General features: G+C 39.1%; 1 protein-coding gene across 4 annotated transcripts in view; it reads left to right on the forward strand.

Moving 5' to 3' along the window:
* Window positions 1-20354, forward strand: part of BPNT1 (3'(2'), 5'-bisphosphate nucleotidase 1) — a 30304-nt gene extending 9950 nt beyond the window's left edge. For all 4 annotated transcript variants that reach the window (XM_037985553.2, XM_007988402.3, XM_007988403.3 and 1 more), the window contains 7 exons: window positions 4959-5063; window positions 6068-6175; window positions 8755-8803; window positions 10942-11033; window positions 15062-15259; window positions 18258-18363; window positions 19058-20354. In XM_037985553.2, coding sequence (XP_037841481.1) covers window positions 4959-5063; window positions 6068-6175; window positions 8755-8803; window positions 10942-11033; window positions 15062-15259; window positions 18258-18363; window positions 19058-19206 — 807 coding nt within the window. In that variant the 3' untranslated portion in view covers window positions 19207-20354. The remainder of the gene's footprint in view (window positions 1-4958; window positions 5064-6067; window positions 6176-8754; window positions 8804-10941; window positions 11034-15061; window positions 15260-18257; window positions 18364-19057) is intronic.
* Window positions 20355-21525: the final 1171 nt, after the last annotated feature.

A 21525-nucleotide genomic window follows, 5' to 3' on the forward strand; every position in this document is an offset into this window, starting at 1 on the left:
GGGCTCAAAGGACCCTCTTGGCTTAGCCTCCTGAGTAGCTAGGACTACAGGCAAGCGCCACAACACCCAGCTAATGTTTTTATTTTGGAGATGGAGTTTCAGTATATTGCCCAGGCTGGTCTCAAACTCTTGGCTTCAAGTGATCTACCCACCTCAGACTCCCAAGGTGCTGAGATTATGGGTGTGAGTGCAGGTATGAGCCACTATACTTCGCCTAAATCTTTCTTTATTATAGTCTTTAAGGAAAATTGTATTGTAATTTCTTCCAAGTGAGAACATTAGTAGGATATGATTTATCATTAACACTTTAATGATTTAATATAGAGTGAGTTTTAGGTCTAACATTTAAGTCTCTAATCCATCTTGAATTAATTTTTGTATAAGGAGTAAGAAAGGGATCCAGTTTCAGCTTTCTACTTATGGCTAGCCAGTTTTCCCAGCACCATTTATTAAATAGGGAATCCTTTCCCCATTTCTTGTTTTTGTCAGGTTTGTCAAACACCAGATGGTTGTAGATGTATGGTATTATTTCTGAGGGGTCTGTTCTGTTCCATTGGTCTATATCTCTGTTTTGGTACCAGTACCATGCTGTTTTGGTTACTGTAGCCTTGTAGGATAGTTTGAAGTCAGATAGCGTGATGCCTCCAGCTTTGTTCTTTTGACTTAGGATTGTCTTGGCAAAGCGGGTTCTTTTTTGGTTCCATATGAACCATCAAAAAGTGGGCAAAGGATACGAACAGACACTTCTCAAAAGAAGACATTTATGCAGCCAACAGACACATGAAAAAATGCTCATCATCACTAGCCATCAGAGAAATGCAAATCAAAACCACAATGAGATACCATCTCACACCAGTTAGAATGGCAATCATTAAAAAGTCAGGACACAACAGGTGCTGGAGAGGATGTGGAGAAATAGGAACACTTTTACACTGTTGGTGGGACTGTAAACTAGTTCATCCATTGTGGAAGACAGTGTGGCAATTCCTTGAGAATCTAGAACTAGAAATACCATTTGATGCAGCCATCCCATTCCTGGGTATATAGCCAAAGGATTATAAATCATGCTGCTATAAAGACACATGCACACGTATGTTTATTGCGGCACTATTCACAATAGCAAAGACTTGGAACCAACCCAAATGTCCAGCAGTGACAGACTGGATTAAGAAAATGTAGCACATATACACCATGGAATACTATGCAGCCATAAAAAAGGATGAGTTCGGGTCCTTTGTAGGGACATGGATGCAGCTGGAAACTGTCAGCAAACTCGCAAGAACAGAAAACCAAACACCACATGTTCTCACTCATAGGTAGGAATTGAACAATGAGGTCACTTGGACACAGGAAGGGGAACATCACACACCGGGGCCTGTTGTTGGGTGGGGGGAGGGGGGAGGGATAGCATTAGGAGATATACCTAATGTAAATGACAAGTTAATGGGTGCAGCATACCAACATGGCACATGTATACATATGTAACAAACCTGCACATTGTGCACATGTACCCTAGAACATAAAGTATAATAATAAAAAAAGATGAAATGGAAAAATAAATTAAAAATAATAAAATAGATTGAGTTAAGTCACTCACTTACAAGTGATACATCTACCTAGCATTGTTACCATAAGAAAAAGTGAGATATATGAATAAAAAACAACTTAGAAAAAAGTTGACATGAGTTCATTAGAAAACATTCAACGTAATTGCTTTTAAAAAATAAACATAAAAATCAGCCTGGGCAACATAGCAAGACCCTGTCTGACATGGTGGGACATGCTTGCAGTCCTAACTACTTGGGAAGCTGAAGTGGTATAATTGCTTGAGCCCAGGAGTTTGAGGCTGCAGTGATCTGTGATCCCACAACTGTACTCCAGCCTGGGCAACAGAGTAAAACTCTGTCTCTTAAATAAATAAATAAATAAATAATATTAAAAACAAACAAACAAAAACAAAAACTCATAAGAACAAATGAAATAAATCTCATTTGCTTTTTTGATAGATTTATAGGCCTACTCATAGAGGAAATAGATAGAAGGTATCTTGATTTAAGCAAAACATTTGTTATAGTCTGTCATTTTCTATTTAAGAAAATATTCAAGCTATTTTTAGTTATGTAGATGACATCTCCCATCCTGAGCCACGGTTAGGTGTATTCATAACTGGATGAATAACATTATCCACAAATTTAAATTAATGAGTCATTTTCATCGTAGAAAAGGATCATCATTGGCTGATCACAGGACTCTGCTCCTGACATTGTACTCTTCTCTTTAATCATTAAATAACATACAGTTTTAAAATAATACCTAATATATTATCTGAAGTGGAAGAAGATGATATAGAAAATGTACTTATCAAATTTGCCAATAAGGTAAAGCTGAGCAGTCTAGTTAATACATTTGATCACAGAATAAGCATTCAAAATAGTTGCAACCTCTGAGAAAAGTGGACCAAATCCAACATGATATTGTAACAGGATAATATAAAGTGCTGTATTCATGTTCAAGTTATGTCAGATAAATCTGCTTAAAATTTGTTTGAAAAAGATATTTTAGTTGACCACAGACATGGTTGGTAATAATCAACAAAATAATACTGCTGCTTTCAGGGGGCTGCTAATCTTATTTTTTGTTTTTTTTTTAATTTTTTAATTTTTTTTTTGAGACGGAGTTTCACTCTTGTTGCCCAGGCTGGAGTGCAATGGCGTGATCTCAGCTCACCGCAACCTCTGCCTTCCAGGTTCAAGCGATTCTCCTACGTCAGCCTCCTGGGTAGCTGGGATTTTACAGGCATGTGCCACCACGCCCAGTTAATTTTGTATTTTTAGTAGAAGCAGGATTTCTCCATGTTGGTCAGGCTGGTCTCGAACTCCTGACCTTGTGATCCGCCTGCCTCGGCCTCCCAAAGTGCTGCAATTACAGGCATGAACCACTGCGTCTGGCCCCTAATCTCATTTTTTACAAAGTTTTTTCTATTATGAAAAGTAGGAAATGGAGAAAAATGCCAAAAAGTAAACAAAAATCATCCATCATGCCACCATTGCCAATATTGTGAATTATTTCCTTTCAGATCCTTTTCCTTAACATCACTTATTTTCAGTTGATCTTATGTTGAGATTATATTAGACAAACAACTTTGAAACCCACGTAGCTAAAAAGGAACAGAGATGTAGTGCCAAGTCAGGAAAAAAAGTAGTATTCTCATTGTCTTCTGTACTGCTCAGGCATTTCTAGTACTTTATATCCTCCTGTTGATACCTTACTTTTAAAAAACAGCAAAATCAGTTTATCATACAAGGTTCCAAGGATGAGGTCCAGAGCTATGTTGATAGAGTAGGAAATATTTATCTTAGAGAGGGAAGGAGAATTGCTTTGCTCAGATAGAGGAATGACTTTCAATATATATTTTTTTCTCTAAAGCAGTGGTGTACAAACTTGATTGATATATAACTAATCTTCAAACTGAACAATTCTTTTGAGTAGGTTCATTCAAAAGATACTTATAGAGCACCTACTATATGCTAGACACAATTCTTTAGGGAATAAAATCCTTTTGTGGAGCTTACATTCTAGCAGAATAGTACTTTGCATTGAGATATATAGCAAATCTCAGTGAGACATAAAGCAGTTTGCTTTTCATAATGACTCCTTATCTCATTGCAAAGTATTGTTAAAATTCTACTAAGATGAGGCGGGGTGCAGTGGCTCACGCCTGTAATCCTAGCACTTTGGGAGGCCGAGGTGGGTGGATCACAAGGTCAGGAGTTTGAGACCAGCCTGGCCAATATGGTGAAACCCTATCTCTACTAAAAATACAAAAATTAGCCGGCCGTGGTGGGGGGGGCACCTGTAGTCCCAGCTACTCAGGAGGCTGAGACAGGAGAATTGCTTGAAGCCAAGGGACAAAGGTTGCAGTGAGCCAAGATCACGCCACTGCACTCCAGCCTGGGTGACAGAGTGAGACTCCATCTCAAAACAAACAAATTCTACTAAGATGATATAATCTGTAAATCTACTTAACCAGGCGTATATCATTTGCAACATATCATAATTCTCTGAAAGCAAACTAACAAAGGAGGTTGTGGTTGTCACTTGCAAAACTTTTCTCTTTCACTAGCATGATTATCTGACATAGTGATTGAGTGAGGGTACCACAGGTGAGCTATATGTTAAATATTACAGCAGTTCATATTAGTGTTTTTCAGATTTTCAGAAACAGAATTTCTTAGGCTGGGTGCAGTGACTCATGCCTGTAATCTCAGCATTTTGGGAGGTCATGGCAGGCAGATCACAAGGTCAGGAGATCAAGACCATCCTGGCCAACTTGATGAAACCCCGTCTCTACTAAGATACAAAAAATTAGCCGGGCATGGTGGCAGGAGCCTACAGTCCCAGCTGCTCAGGAGGTAGGGGAATTGCTTGAACCTAGGAGGCAGAGATTGCAGTGAGCCAAGATCGCGCCACTGTACACTACCCAGCGACAGAGCAAGACTCCTTCTCAAAAACAAAACAAAACAAAACAAAAACAAATAGGATTTCTTACTCTATACCTGTGAATCAACTTGAGGACCTATTGAATTATTATGATTAGGATTAGTGTGGAAGTTATAGAAGGATCCAAGGAATACTTTTTCTAATAACTATTACCTTTGCCTTGAAAAGTGATACATTTCCTATCTCTGAACCTATTTAAGCAAAAGGTTGATGTCTAGAGATAAGGAATTTCTAAACTAGGGAAGAAAATGTTCTAGATTATTTAAAAGCTCCTTTCCAAACTTTAACCACTATTAATGCTTTGAGAAAAACCAAGGCAGGAAACTAGTTAACTCATTTGGTGTTAAGTTCTATGACTCTAAAAACTGACAGTGTAATCTAAATTATGTAGGCACTCATGCACAGGGAATCAACTTATTTCTCGTTAGCTCTGCTAAACTTTGCATTCTTTGTTATAGACCTGTGCAACAGACCTGCAGACCAAAGCTGACCGATTGGCACAGATGAGCATATGTTCTTCATTGGCCCGGAAATTCCCCAAACTCACAATTATAGGGGAAGAGGTAAGAGTCGTCAGAGACATTTTTTTTAAATCCTTGTTTACCAAGTGTACTTATAACTGACGCTTTAATGATTTATGTACCACTCTTATAATTTCAAGCATTATATTTATTGTTTTAAACACAAAAATAATTATTGTATTCTTTGGACTTAGGGGAAATATCTGATTTTAAGACATTTTGGTCTATTTCTAAGGCAGATGTCTTAATTATTGACCATAAAAGATATGGTTACTGTTATACCCAGCATACAAACTGTAAGATGGGCAGAGATCTAGAACTTTGGAATAAAATGGATTTTGTTGTTGTTTGTTTTTAAACTTAGGCTTATTTGCGTACTTATCCAAAGACCATAACACTTTGAAAGTGAGGGAAGTAGGCTGGGCGCGGTGGCTCACGCCTGTAATCCCAGCACTTTGGGAGGCCAAGGCGGGCAGATCACGAGGTCAGGAGTTCGAGACCAGCCTGACCAACATGGTGAAACTGAATCCCGTCTCTACTAAAAATACAAAAATTAGCCAGGCATGGTGGTGAACGCCTGTAATCTCAGCTACTCAGGAGGCTGAGGAAGGAGAACTGCTTGACCCCAGGAGGGGGAGGTTGCAGTGAGCCGAGATGGTGCCCCTGCACTCCAGCCTGGGCAATAGAGCAAGACTCCGTCTCAAAAAAAAAAAAAAAGGAAGTGAGGAAATTGACATCTAATGTAATATAGGGGAACTATCTGCTGTCAGAGAAACTTGTTTAAATGAGTGTATAATACTTAAAGAATCTTTTATTTTTAAACTCTGTTCAAGATAATGACATTGCAACCATTTAGTCAATTTTGATGAGCCACATATGGTTGTTTTTGCAAATTTTTAAGGTTTGCTTTAAAAGTTCTAAATATAAATGGTAAACCAGAAGAACTAGCGAAAACTGTGATGCTGCATTTCTTCTGTTAATGAGACAAAGCATACTCTGTAAACGCTAAATGGCTTCAATAACCATTAGGGTTATCTCTGCTTTAGGATCTGCCTTCTGAGGAAGTGGATCAAGAGCTGATCGAAGACAGTCAGTGGGAGGAAATATTGAAGCAACCATGCCCATCGCAGTACAGTTCTATTAAAGAAGAAGATGTATGATCCTATTTATACTCAACTCTCTATTAACCTGGTCTTTTTGCCATAGTAAAGGAAATACAATTTGCCTGTAAGATGAAAAATTGGTAGTTATAAAATAGGGGCAACCAGAAATTTGATATATTAAAGAGCCAACATGGAAGTATCAGGCAACCATATGGATTTAGAGTTCAGTTTCTCGTCCTATGGGTTTCCTTTCCACTCTAAAACCGTTATTTAAAATACTTTTAGGGCCAGGCATGGTGGCTAACACCTGTAATCCCAGCACTTTGGGAGGCTGAGGTGGTTGGATTGCTTGAGTCTAGGAGTTCGAGACCAGACTGGGCAACATAGTGAAACTCTGTCTCTACAAAAAATACAAAAATTAGCCAGGTATGGTGGCGCACACTTGTAGTCTCAGCTACTTGGGAGGTTGAGGTGGGAGGATCACCTGAGCCCATGGAGGTTAAGGCTGCAACCAGCACCATCTCTTTTTTTTTTTTTTTTTTTTTTTTGAGATGAAGTCTCTCTCTATCGCGAGGCTGGAGTACAGGGCTGCAATCTTGGCTCACCACAACCTCCACCTCCTGGGTTCAAGCGATTCTCCTGCCTCAGCCTTCCAAGTAGCTGGGACTACAGGCTCACACTACCACACCCAGCTAATTGTTTTTGTATTTTTAGTAGAGATGAGGTTTCACCATGTTGGCCAGGATAGTCTCTATCTCTTGACCTCGTGATCCGCCCACCTTGGCCTCCCAAAGTGCTAGGATTACAGGCTTGAGCCACCTCACCTGGCCCCAGCACCATCTCTTAAAGAGATGATTTTTTTCCCAGTTGAATGGCCTTGGCACACTTGTGAAAAATCAGCAGGCCATAGGTGTATGGGTTTCATGCCAGTCGTGGTGGCTCACGTCTGTAATCGCAACGCTTTGGGAGGCTGAGGCAGGTGGATTACCTGAGGTCAAGAGTTTGAGACCAGCCTGACCAACATGGAGAAACTCCATCTCTACTAAAAATACAAAATTAGCTGGGCGTGGTGGCGCACGCCTATAATCCCAGTTACTCAGGAGGCTGAGGCAGGAGAATCGCTTGAACCTGGGAGGCGGAGGTTGCAGTGAGCCGAGATTGTGCCATTGCACTCCAACCTGGGCGACAAGAGCAAAACTTTGTCTCAAAAAAAAAAAAAAGAAAAAAGAAAAGAAATAGATATATGGGTTTCATTCTGGACTCTCAGTTATATTCCATTGGTCTATATGTCTATCCTTATGCCAGTAGCACACTTTCTTGCTTTGTATTAAGTTTTGCAATTGGGAAGTGTGAGTTGTCCTACTTTGTTCCTACCTGGCACAGTTTTACACATACCCTCAGCCTGGACAGCAGAGTGAGACCCTGTCTCATTAAAAAAGACAATAATACTTTTAGGAAGAAAATCTAATTTGTATTTAGTAGATATTTAGTAGATTTGATAGTAAAACATTCATTGGTAACTGGGGACAGAAGGCTATGAAACAGATTACTACCTTTTATTTTTAGAAGACCATAAATATCATCCTGCTTGCTTTTCATAGTTGCTTCAGTTAAATCTGTGACTTCAGATACCCACCATAACGTCTTTAGTTTTCCAATTTTTAATTATTTAATGCATATTCGTTGGAGACTTACTATGAGTAAGACACTTTGTTCTGTGGTATGGAGGAAACAAAGAAAATGAGACATGGTGTTCTCCATCAGAAACATGCCCTCGCTCAGAAATTCACATAATGTTATCATTGTAGTGGTTAAAGGCAGCATATCCTGATTCATATTAAATATCCTAAACGGAAGGAATTTTCGTTTTAAATCTGCTGCCAGTTTTATTATTCATTTTTCTTTGGATTGTGTGGACTGTGTCCTTGAGATAATCAGACTGTTGTTTTTTTTAAATCAGCACTTACATATAAAAATGAGTAGCAACTATGCATGTTCACAACATTTTTTATGCCACTTTACAAGTTTTCTCTGTACCATGATCTAGAGAGTGTGCTTAGTGTCCAAATGACAACAAACTTTTATCAGTTAAGCATTTCATGTTGAAAATACTTTTTTTTCTTTTTTTGAAACAGAGTTTTGCTCTTGTTGCCCAGGCTGGAGTGCAATGGCATGATGTCAGCTCACTGCAACCTCCACCTCCTGAGTTCAAGTGATTCTCCTGCCTCAGCCTACTGAGTAGCTGGGATTACAGCCCCCCACCACCACGCCCAGCTAATTTTGTATTTTTAGTAGAGGTGGGGTTTCACCACTTTGGCCAGGCTGGTCTCGAACTCCTGACCTCAGGTGGTCCACCCGCCTCGGCCTCCCAAAATACTGGGATTACAGGTATGATCCACCGTACCTGGCCTGAAAATTCTTAAATCAGACTTTTCTCTTATTCAAATGAACTTTTTCCATGATTACAAAAGAATAAGGTTTTTGTACGATCTCAAAACGATGACATTAACTCAGGCCATCCATAATATAATTTCAAACGGGAAAAAAAGGTAGTTTTAATCTATTTAAATCTATTTTTAGAATTTTGTATGCTTGATTTAGCTATTTTCCTTCTCTCTTTTTAATTTTAGCTCGTGGTCTGGGTGGATCCTCTGGATGGAACCAAGGAATATACTGAAGGTTGATATCTCTTTTGTATTCATATTTGACAGCAGTGGGACAAGGATATGATGTTAGTTGTAAATATTTGATATTTTGTATGTTGTATGGAAAGCTAGTATCATGTGTTATGTTTTCCCCTAAAGCTATATTTGTGCTCATGGTTCTCATACATCATTGATTGTCAAGACAGGAGAAGAAAATTCATCTCCTTCAAATACCACCCCCCACTCCCAGATTTTGATTCACTAGTTCTGGGAAGGAGCCTTAGAAGATCTGTGTTATAAAAAGTATGCCAGTTAATTCTAATGCTGCTTGATAGTCCTTGGGCCTCCCTTTGAGAAACTCTGCTTTAAAGTCTTGAAATACATACTCACTCTACCAGCCCCACACTTCTAATGTCTCCCGGATGAGAATAACTAACATATTAAACCAGTGTTACCAAAATGACTATACTGAACCCCCAGTTATTGGGGTAGAAAAACGATAACGAGTACAACTATGTAGCTCTTGCTCTGCCAGCACCACCATCCCATGCCCTCCCCATTCACTCTCCCCTAATCTGTGAACTGCTTTCACATTTCACGGCCTCACCTTCTAAAGGTGGGTTTTGAAACACAGTACAATATTTCTCCTTATCTAAGATGAGAACAATTAGCAACAAATTAAAATAAAATTGGCCATATAAATGTAGGAATGAACAGGCTCAGAGCCAGAGTTTTAGTTTTAGGTTTTTTTTTTTTTTTTTTAGACAGTCTTGCTCGTTGCCCAGGCTAGAGTGTAGTGGCATGATCTCAGCTCACTGCAACCTCTGCCTCCCAGGTTCAAGCTATTCTCCTGCCTCACCTCCCAAGTAGCTGTGATTACAGGCACCCGCCACCATGCCCAGCTAATTTTTGTATTTTTAGGAGAAATGGGGTTTCACCATATTGGTCAGGTTGGTCTTGAACTCCCGACCTCAGGTGATCTGCTTGCCTGGGCCTCCCAAAGTGCTGGGATTACAGGTGTGAGCCACTGCGCCTGGCAAGTTTTGGGTTTTAAGCTTAGAGTTTTATTTTTAAAATTAAGATCTAGGCTAGGCGGGGTGGCTCATGCTTGTAATCTCAGCGCTTTGGGAGGCCAAGGTGGGCAGATAATTAGGTCAGAAGTTCGAGTCTAGCCTGGCCAACATGGTGAAACCCCTTCTCTCCTAAAAATAGAAAAATTAGCTGGGCCTAATGGCACATGTCTGTAATCCCAGCTACTTGTGGGGCTGAGGCAGGAGAATTGCTTGAACTCGGAAGACAGAGGTTGCAGTGAGCTGAGATCTCGCCACTGCACTCCAGCCTGGGTGACAGAGAAGGACTCTGTTTCAAAAAAAGAAAATAATAATGATGATGATGATGATGATGATAAAATTAAGATCTACGTAAGTTTTCTTGTATTGGCTCTCAGGACATGGCTTTAAAAATTTATCATAATTACTAGGAAAAAACTATTTTATTGTTCTTGAATGAGACATCTCTATAATGAGTGAATCACAGTGTGTGTGTACATGTGTATGTCTGTGTGTGTGCTGAAAACATCTGTAGAACCCATTGTGAAATAAGGAAGCTCTAGACTACTTTAATGTATATAAAAGCACCTAGAAAGCTTATTTCGGTCTTGTTCCCCACTCCCAGATTTTGATTCACTAGTTCTGGGAAGGAGCCTGAGAAGATCTGTGTTATAAAAAGTATGCCAGTTAATTCTAATGCTGCTTTATAGTCCTTGGGCCTCCCTTTGAGAAACTCTGCTTTAAAGGCTTGAAATACAAGTCTAGATGTAATCCAGGAATATAAAGTGATTTGGCAGGTAAGGATGAGTTGAATGATGGTGGAAGAGGCATAGAGGAATCTGATGATGATAGCTGCAGAATTATGGCTGCTTTATTTAGTTGGTTTACACACTGTACTAATGAGACCATGATTACCAATTCAATTAAGTGGCCATAGATCCTATTGCTGTTTCTGGCCAGCTCGCTTATCATTTATGCATTTTGCTGTAAATAGGATTGATCATGGATGAATCATTGCAAATTCCATACCTTAACTGCAAAACTAACTTGGAGCAATTGATGCAGTAATGATGAGTCATAACATGAGCAAGTTATGTAACTGATATTTATTTCTTCTTTGCAGGTCTTCTTGACAATGTAACAGTTCTTATTGGAATTGCTTATGAAGGAAAAGCCATAGCAGGAGTTATTAACCAGCCATATTACAACTATGAGGTATTACTATAAGTGATACAAAGTAATTTCATTAGATAAATAATGGTAGTGTTATATGATTCTTTGTGTTATCTAAGTGAGAGGTTTTTAGCTTGGTTGCACATGCAAACATCTGGAGAACTTTTCATTTTTAAAACTGTATTTATTTATTTAATGTTTTTTTTTTAGCTATGCTATTAACTGATGAGGAACTTTTAAGAATATGGATTCCCAGGCCGTACCCCAGACCTATTGAATCAAAATCGCTGGGGGCATTGGGTGTGTATATATATGTATATGTATGTACACAGACACATTGTATGCATTACATATTTTTAAATTTATGCCTTATGATTCAAATATAAATGTCAGAGAATTACTGATAAGGTTCTTGATTATCTTGGGCATCAAGACACCTGATTTACGATTGGTTCCTGAAGCATATTCAAGAAATGAACCATTTCAATCAAGAAAAGATGCTAGGCATGTTGTTTTCCAGGGAATGCTGTGTAATGCCTAAATTGCAGTCAGTGTTGGTAACAGAACTTATTATGCTCTTGCACTCTTTTTTCTTGTCTCTTCTAATCTGCTTTGATTTTCTGTTATACATCAGAGAAATTGTCTCCTATAGAAATAAGAGACCAGTGTAATTTCAAAGCAAGAATGTACCATTAAATTGCATTAAATTTTATAGGAAATCGTGGAGATAAAGTAGTTAAAGTATTTATATTAATGTGACCTTGATAGAACTTTAGAGAAACAAAGTAATCAGAGTGGGCAATATTACTTCTGAATTTCCACTCTGCGTTAAAAGCAAGGTTAATCTTTATTTCTAATATAAATTCATTTTTTCCTGCTGTTCATATGATTATAAATTTTATTAAGAATCATGTGTTTCTTAAGATTTACCAAAATAGTGATATGTTATGGAGAAAGTTTCTCGGGTTAAATCGCCTATGTCTATTAATTCTTTAAATATGATTTTAATGTTCATACTGTTACATGCAGACACAAGTTTGTGGTTTGTATGTAAACTTTGAGTTAATACTACTACTTTCAAAAGGGGCATTTAATTCATATAAAGCATTGTAACACATGGTACCTTTCATCAGGAAAAAATCTAAGTGCTTAGGATTTAACAATTTTCACCACTTCTTGCTGAGATTAGAAAAATCGTATTCATTTTCCACAGAACAACGAAAAGCAGCAGTTAAGGGAACACAGGAATGAAGCAAAGGTGAAAAAAATAGCTAGGCTTTTGGCTCCACTAGTACGTAGAAAAGAGGTAGGCAACTTGTGGTACCCCAGGTGGCCATTGTGCATCCCATGTACCAGTTCATTTTCTGCTGTTCTGCTTCTCTTCATTACTTCCCCTCTGGACACTCTGTTTATCCTTTCTTTTGCTTCTCTTGCTTATGCCTTAAAATTCGTTACCACAAATGGAAGTAGAAAAGTTGCTCAGCTGTGTTGGTAGTATTCAGGCTAAAGATTCAATTTTAAATAATAATCCATCATCACCATAATAGCTAAAATTAAGAGTTTACTGTATGCTGCCAGGTTCGAGGGTTTCAAATATATCCTTTCATTGAATACTCACCACAGCCCTTTAAGGAAACTGTTATCTCCATTTTAAAGAGGAAACTGAGGCAATTAACTTTCCTGTGATCACCCAGTTGGTAAATGGCAGAATTAGGATTCAAACTCAAATCCAAACCTTGCTACTGTATTTATATTGCCCTCCTGAGCCAGAGAAAAGACTTAGCAATTCAAACTTTATTATTGCTTCCAACATTTACTGAAACTGGTAGACACTTAAAGGAAATAGCATGAAGAAACTCAGTCTATCTTTATACTAAAGCCAGTTTCTTAACCATTGAAGCTTAATTGTCAGAAAATTTTCGCCTTTATTACCCTCCCAAAATTGGTGTGGAGCCTTTGAAAGAGAAAGACAATGTGAGAGCCTGAGAGTCAGGAGCACAGAGGAAGGTAAGCTGGTTGCATCATGGGATTGCGTTGACCACATCAAAACACTAGAGTCCTTGATCCCATCCTTTTTGCCTAGATGTTCATTTACAGAAGGAATATGACCTTGTAGGGCCCAAAATATTTGTGTCCACTGTTTTATTTCCTTTATTTTTTTTCCCGAATAACTGGAGAGCTGCATTAATAAATAGGTTTCTTGGCCAGGCATGGTGGCTCACACCTGTAATCCCAGCACTTTGGGAGGCCAAGGCAGGTGGATCACGAGGTCAGAAGTTCGAGACCAGCCTGACCAATATGGTGAAACCCCGTCTCTACTAAAAAAATACAAAAATTAGCCGGACGTGGTGGCACGCACCTGTAATCCCAGCTACTCAGGAGGCTGAGGCTAGAGAATTCCTTGAACCCAGGAGGCAGAGTTTGCAGTGAGCCGAGATCATGCCACTGAACTCCAGCCTGGGTGACACAGTGAGACTCTGTCTCAAAAAAATAAAAATAAAAATAAAGTAAATAGCTTCCTTAGACTCCAAACCTCTCCTGTAGTGCAAACTCAGATGAGAACAGAGGAAGCACATTAACATATACCGAGCACCCAGTGCTTGTTCTTTGGCTCCTTTGTTTTGCCCCATTTGCCATCAGACTCTTGTGGGATTGCCCTACCAATGGAGAGCTGTCTCACCCAGGACCACACCTCTTCCCAATGCAGTCCATTTCCAGTGACTGATTATTGTAGGAGTTTAAAAACCTGACATCTCATCCCAATTTGGGACTACTCTGAAACGCTATTGTAGCTCCAGACTCCCTGCATAGGAACAACTCCCCGTAGGGTCAGCTCTTGTTGTACCTGCATCACAGCTTATTTCATCCCTCTGCCCACGCCCTCCTCCTCCTTCCACAGGTGTTGATACCAAGCACACTTCTTAACAAACATACCACCTGCCTCAGAGTCTGCTTCCCAGGGAACCCAACCTGCAACCTAAGTATATTTCAGAATAACAACACCCAGGGTACTGCTCTAGGACAAATAAGATGATGTGTGTGAAAACACATTGACAGGTAAACTTAGGCAGTCTAATTTATTCTAATTTAAGAATATCATCTTTGAAGACAGATGAGCCAATCTTTGGTTATGAACTTCTTAGAGCCTCTAGTCAGGTTACTTAATGATTCCACATTTCATTTTTCTCATCTTTAAATTAAGGATGCGAATACCTACTTCATGGGGTTACTTTGAGGATTGAAGGAGAGATAATACATGTAAAGCACTTAGAATGGTGCCTGGTACATGTTTAGTGTTCAGTACAATATGTATATCTCTATAATATATGCCTACTATATTAATATAATTGTATTTTGATGACTTTGCATCAATCATTTTATGTATCAATTTTACTTTCCATGAAATACAGATTTTTTTCTATATCGAGTATATAGTTACAACAATGTGGTTGAAATTGAGTTCTGCAAAGGAAAATACAGATTCTAAGATTGTATTATCATTGTCATTTTGCTACTACAATTGTCAGCAAAATCTTAACTCTGATCCCATTATCCACAACTACTCTTCAATATTGTATTGGCCTATTCAGTGACCCTATCTCCATAGCAGCCAAATACATTGTCATAATTACCTATTCCTGTAGCAACATGATTTTTAATATTTCTTGGAAAATGAAAAGTAGTTATCAATACATGGTATTTCATTTCCTGGGGATCTTAGTACTTTATGAAAATAGTCATTTTCAAATACAACAAAGAGATCATTAGATAATTCAGAAAAACAGTAATCAGTTTATGATGTTTCAGTGCATTATAAACAGAAATCAGTATATAAAGATTCCAGGGAATAACCAAAAGTTCTTTGAAACTGTTAACCAGAAGAGTAATGATAATAATCAGCAGATTCTCTCAGGAAAAGTTCTTCGTCAGTGATATTGTTCTTGTGCTTTATAATATTATCATGTTTTTATTTTTTTAATCATGATGCTAATACAACTGAATATTCCATATATGGACTAACGTTCTTCTCTAAATAATCACAAGTCTTGCTGTTTCACTTGTTTACACAGGCAGGACCAGATGCTGTGTTGGGGAGGACAATCTGGGGAGTTTTAGGTTTAGGTGCCTTTGGGTTTCAGCTGAAAGAAGTCCCTGCTGGGAAACACATTATCACAACTACTCGATCCCATAGCAACAAGTTGGTTACTGACTGTGTTACTGCTATGAACCCCGATGCTGTGCTGCGAGTAGGCGGAGCAGGAAATAAGGTATGAAAAAGGTCTGTCATCTGCTCTGAAATGCAAGTGAATCATTGAAATACTCAACTTTTAAAAACACGAAATAAGAGTTTAAAGAGCTGGGAGTAAATAATATAATTTGTACATTTCAGCAGTATTTAAATTTTAATAATAAATTTAAGAGTCAAAGTTTTTTGTTTATTATCTGAGAGAATTCAATTTTTGTTTTGTTTTGTTTTGTTTTGTTTTGTTTTTTGAGACGGAGTTTCGCTCTGTCGCCCAGGCTGGAGTGCAGTGGCCAGATCTCAGGTCACTGCAAGCTCCGCCTCCCAGGTTCACGCCATTCTCTTGCCTCAGCCTCCGGAGTAGCTGGGACTACAGGCGCCCGCCACCTCGCCTGGCTAGTGTTTTTTTTGTATTTTTAATAGAGACGGGGTTTCACCGTGTTAGCCAGGATGGTCTCGATCTCCTGACCTCGTGATCCACCCATCTCGGCCTCCCAAAGTGCTGGGATTACAGGCTTGAGCCACCGCGCCCGGCCGAGAATTCAATGTTAATGGAAGTCATCAGGGTAAGGCTCCATGCTTCTTGCCAAAGACCTTATTTTGCCAAGGACCCTCTTAGATTATCTCCTCTACCTTCTACAGACTCTAAGATCGGGCCCGCCTGCCCGCTTCTTGTCTGTTTCCCCCATTCTTTCATCCAGGTTTCCAACCTGCTGAGAGAATTATGAAATGGGACACAAATTGATCTATATCCCTAGCCCTGATCTCTTGTCATCTGATTGTCCCCTAGATATCATTATGATGACATCCCTCAGGATCTCAAATTCAGCGTGTCCAATTTGAGTTCATCCTCTTTCTACCCACCTCTGGATGTGTTTCTCTCCCTGTTTTACTGTCCAGCTAATGGCACCACCATTTTTCTAACTGATCCAGCCAAACACCTGAAAGTCATCTTAGACTCCTTCCTGCCTCACATTGTATCAATCTGGTCCTACTTATATATCTTCTGAATAGTTTTTGTTTGTTTGTTTGTTTGTTTGTTTGTTTGTTTTTTGAGACTGAGTCTTGCTCTGTTGCCCAGGCTGGTGTACAATGGTGTGATTTCAGCTCACTGCAACCTCTGCCTCCCGGGTTCAAGTGATTCTCCTGCCTCAGCTTCCTAAGTAGCTGGGATTACAGGTGCCTGCCACCATGCCTGGCTAATTTTTGTATTTTTAGTGGAGTCTGAGTTTTATAATAATAATTAATTTACACTATAACCAAAAAAAGTCAATTGACTAATGAAAGCTTGATAGCAAGTTACCATGTAGAGTCACGCAAGTTCTAGCAGTGATCTCAGTTGTGTATCAGTATTAGAGGAATTGTTAGGATGACTATAAAACTTTGTATTTTGTGGCACTGCAAAGCTGTTCTTTGTGGGGAAAAATCTGCATCTGTAAAGAATCTCTGTTAACATAGCTAACTCTTTTTCTTTCAGACCCTCCAAATCCTAAAGAGATTAACTAAAATCTGATTTTTTTTTTTTTTTTTTTTTTTGAGACAGAGTTTCACTCTTGTTGCCCAGGCTGGAGTGCAATGGCATGATCTCGGCTCACCACAGCCTCCGCCTCCCAGGCTCAAGTAATTCTCCCACCTCAGTCTCCCAAGTAGCTGGGATTATAGGGGCCTGCCACCACACCTGGCTAATTTTGTATTTTTTTTAGTAGAGACGTGGTTTCTCTATGTTGGTCAGGCTGGTCTCTAACTGCCAACCTCAGGTGATCCGCCCACCTCGGCCTCCCAAAGTGCTGGGATTACAGGCGTGAGCCACTGCACCCGGCCTGAACATTCCCTTTCTATAGATCCTGGGTCTTTAAACAAACCCAACCAATTGTCAATCAGAAAATACTTAAATTCACCTATATCCTGGAAGCCTCCCTGCCCCCACTGCTTTGAGTTGTTCCACCTTTCTGGACCAAATGAATGTATTTTTTAAATGTATTTGATTGATGTTTCATGCCTCTCTAAAATGTATACAACCAAGCTGCTCCCAATTGCCTTGGGCATATGTTCTCAAGACTTCCTGAGGGCTGTGTCACGGGCGATGGTCACTCATATTTGACTTAGAATAAATCTCCTCAAATATTTAAAAAAAAAAAAAAGTTTGTATTTTGGTAGTGAAATGGGAATACGTGTGATCCCAAGACTTACGAAAGTACTTGTTAGACTAGACACATTGCACATCTGTTAGGATCTATTACAATTTATACATGATTGTACTGCTTGATACTTCTCTGTCCTTTAATAATGGTCAGGGGTTTTTGTTTTTGTTTTGGTTTTTTGGTTGGGGGGGCTGTTTGTTTGAGACAGAGTCTCACTCTGTCATCCAGGCTGGAGTGAAGTGGTGCAGTCTTGGCTCACTACAACCTCCACCTCCCAGGTTCAATCAATTCTCATGCCTCCACCTCCCAAGTAGCTAGGATTACAGGCATGCACCACCACACCCAGCTAATTTTTTGTATTTTTAGTAGAGATGGGTTTTGCTATGTTGGCCAGGCTGGTCTCAAACTCCTGGCTGCAAGTGATCCACCTGCTCAGCCTCCCAAAGTGCTGGGATTACAGGAGTGGGCCACCATGTGCAGCCCTCTAATAAATGGTCAGTTTTTTAGATGTTGAAAAAGACTTTAATTCTGCAGTAAATGTATATTGCTTTTATGCTAAAAAAGAAAAACAACGTCAATAAAAGAAACATGTTACTTTATGTAACTTGGAATGTGGAGACAGTTCAGATATCCTCTTTGTAGCTTTTTTGACCATTATTTTTTCTTCATATCACTATATTATTATGCATTTATTCTATGTATTTCTTCATAATACTGGTATAATTTAAACCTGCTAAAAGTTTTAAGTTGAGTTTAACAGAGGAACTGATTAAATATCCTTGATAGAAATAAGCAGTTTTTCTTATCTGTACCTCAATCTTTTCATGACTTTCAATTATTCTTCCTATTATCAAAGGATAATTCTTATTTTTACCCTTACAGATTATTCAACTGATTGAAGGCAAAGCCTCTGCTTATGTATTTGCAAGTCCTGGTTGTAAGAAGTGGGATACTTGTGCTCCAGAAGTTATTTTACATGCTGTGGGAGGTTAGTCTGTTTTATTTTGGGAAATTCATAGTTTTTCTACAATTATATCATGCTATGACATAATATTTCAGTAATATTATTTTACTTAGACTGTTATGATATAAAAGCTAGAAGGAAGCTTAGAGATTATCCAGTCCAAACCCCTCATATGATCGATGGATAAAAGAGTAGATTTTCAGCAAGTTTTACTTTAGTTATAGTCTCCTTTTTTGAACTTTGATCTGCATACAGTTAATTTAGCCCTTATTTATAGCCTTTTTTTTTTTTTTTTTTTGACACAAGGTCTCTGTTGTCCAGGCTGGAAATCAGTGGTGCAGTCACGGCTCACTGCAGCCTTGAACTCCTGGGCTTGTAGTAAACCAAGGTTGTAGTAACTAAGATCACGCCACTGCACTCCAGCCTAGGCAAGACTCCATCTCAAAAAAAAAAAGACAAGAAAAGAAAATGCTAAATAAAATTAATTTTAATCAGAGAAAAAATAATTGTATATCCTTTAATTAGTTAAAATTGTTCTGTAGTCTTAAATTTCAAGTGAATTAAAACTTAACCTTTATGGACACTCATTCTTTTATCCAGAATTTATTGGCTACTATTGGATAAGCAAGTAAAAGGTACTTAAAAATAACTAGAAAAACCACAATCCAATTAGCCACTAACTTGAGTGATTGATTAATTGATTGATGTTTTTCTATAGGCAAGTTAACTGATATCCATGGGAATGTTCTTCAATACCACAAGGATGTGAAGCATATGAACTCTGCAGGAGTCCTGGCCACACTGAGGAATTATGACTACTATGCAAGCCGAGTTCCAGAATCTATTAAAAATGCACTTGTTCCTTAAAGGAAAGTTTCATTTGGCTGGGCGCGGTGGCTCACGCCTGTAATCCCAGCACTTTGGGAGGCCAAGGCAGGCGGATCACTTGAGCTCAGGAGTTTGACACCAGCCTGGCCAATATCGTGAGACCCCATCTCTACAAAAATACAAATTAACTGGGCATCCTGTCATGCGCCTGTCATCCCAGCTACTTGAGAGGCTGAGGCAGGAGAATCTTTTGAGCCTGGGAGGCGGAGATTGCAGTGAGCTGAGATCATGGCCACTGCACTCCAGCCTGAGTGACAGGAGTTAAGCCCTGTCTCAGAAAAAACAAACAAACAAACAAACAAAAACACCCAAAAAGTACTGAAAGTTTCATTTACTTAGCTAGGAGAAAGACTTGGTTCTCAAAATAATACATTTTAAAACTAATGGGATAGAATTAGAGTTCCACCTTTATTCATTGTTGAGCAGTGATTTATATTTAGTTATTGTATTTAGGAATAGAAAATAGAATTAAATAATTTAACTTGATTAATCAACCAGACCAATTTTGACATCTGGAGAACTTACAAACTCAACACGTTGTATTTGTTTTCCTGTATTTAGGTGGAGAAATGAGAAAAAGCTTTAGTTTCAATTGACAATTCAGGTCAATGTTCAATCAACATGCCTATCTTTTAAACCAGATTTTTTTCTTTCTTTTTTTTTTTTTTTCTTTCTTGAGACGAAGTCTCACTCTGTAGTCTAGGCTGGAATATAATGGCATCATGATCTCCGCTCACTGCAAGCTCCGCCTCCCGGGTTCATGCCATTCTGCTGCCTCAGCCTCCCAAGTAGCTGGGACTGCAGGCACCTGCCACCACGCCCGGCTAATTTTTTGTATTTGTAGTAGAGATGGGGTTTCACCATGTTAGCCAGGATGGTCTCCATCTCTTGACCTCGTGATCCGTCCGCCTCGGCCTCCCAAAGTGCTGTGATTATAGGCATGAGCCACAGCGCCCGGCCTAAACCAGATTTCTTTAGGGCACAATTGTTCCTGGAATATCACTCTTGTTTTTCACAGTAATTTAAAAAATGTTTCTACTCCAATTAAGAATACATATGACATTATCATATATGCTGATGAAACAGATTTATGAGAAAAGTTTTTTTTAATAAATTATTTAATCCTAGCTCTTTGTTATTCACCAACTTTTTAAAAAAGTGTTTGAAAATGATAAATTCTTGACTTTGGGGATTAGTTTATTCATATGGCATTGTTATAAGGCTTAATTGTGGAAAGCTAAGTACTTGCTTCTGTTCCTTCCAATGAGAGATTATAACATAAACTATCAAAATTATTCTGCTAATATACCTAGATTTTTATTTTTAGGTCTCTATCCATTGCTTTTAATTAAATTTCTCTGTTTTCAAATCAAACAAGTGGTTTAAATTAACAGTTCCCAAACTCAACTGCATATCAGAATCACCTAGGAAGTTTTTTTTTTAAATGCAGATTCACAGGCCAGGCACTGTGGCTCATGCCTGTAATCCCAGCACTTTGAGAAGCTGAGGTGGGTGGATTGCCTGAGGTTAGGAGTTCAAGACCAGCCTGGCCAACATGGCAAAACCCTGTCTCTACTAAAAATACAAAAATTAGTCAGGCATGGTGGTGTAGTGCGTGCTTGTAATCCTAGCTACTAGGAGGGCTGAGGCAGGAGGATCACTTGAACCCAGGAGACAGAGGTTGCACTGAGCTGAGATCGTGCCCCTGCACTCCAGCCTGGGCAACAGAGCGAGACTCTGTCTCAAAAAATAAAAATAAAAATAAAATGCAGATTCACAGGGTTTATCCCAACAGTTTTGCTTCTGTGTGTGTGTGTGTGTGTGTGTGTGTGTGTGTGTTTATTTATTTATTTTGAGACAGAGTCTCTGTCACCCAGGCCAGAGTGCAGTGGTGCGATCTTGACTCACTGCAACCTCCACCTCCTGGGCCCAAGCGATTCTCCTGCCTCAGCCTCCGGAGGAGCTGCGACTACAGGCACGTGCCACCACCCCTGGCTAATTTTTTGTATTTTTAGTAGAGATGGGGTTTCGCTGTGTTAGCCAGGATGGTCTCGATCTCCTGACCTCGGCCTCCTCAAAGTCCTGGGATTACAGGCGTGAGCCACCATGCTCAGCCTGCTTCTGTATATTTTAAGAAATTCAGGGACTTTGATAATCATTTAACTCTAGGACTCACTAGATAAGGTAATATAGTATTATTTTACAGAAGCATCATAATCTAGCAGGAAGAGGTCTCTGTGGCCTTGACACCTTTGAGCACTCCCTCGTATAACTCTCATTGTCCTGGCTTTCTTTTTT

This window comes from Chlorocebus sabaeus, chromosome 25 (assembly GCF_047675955.1).
Source record: "Chlorocebus sabaeus isolate Y175 chromosome 25, mChlSab1.0.hap1, whole genome shotgun sequence".
Lineage (NCBI taxonomy): Eukaryota > Metazoa > Chordata > Mammalia > Primates > Cercopithecidae > Chlorocebus > Chlorocebus sabaeus.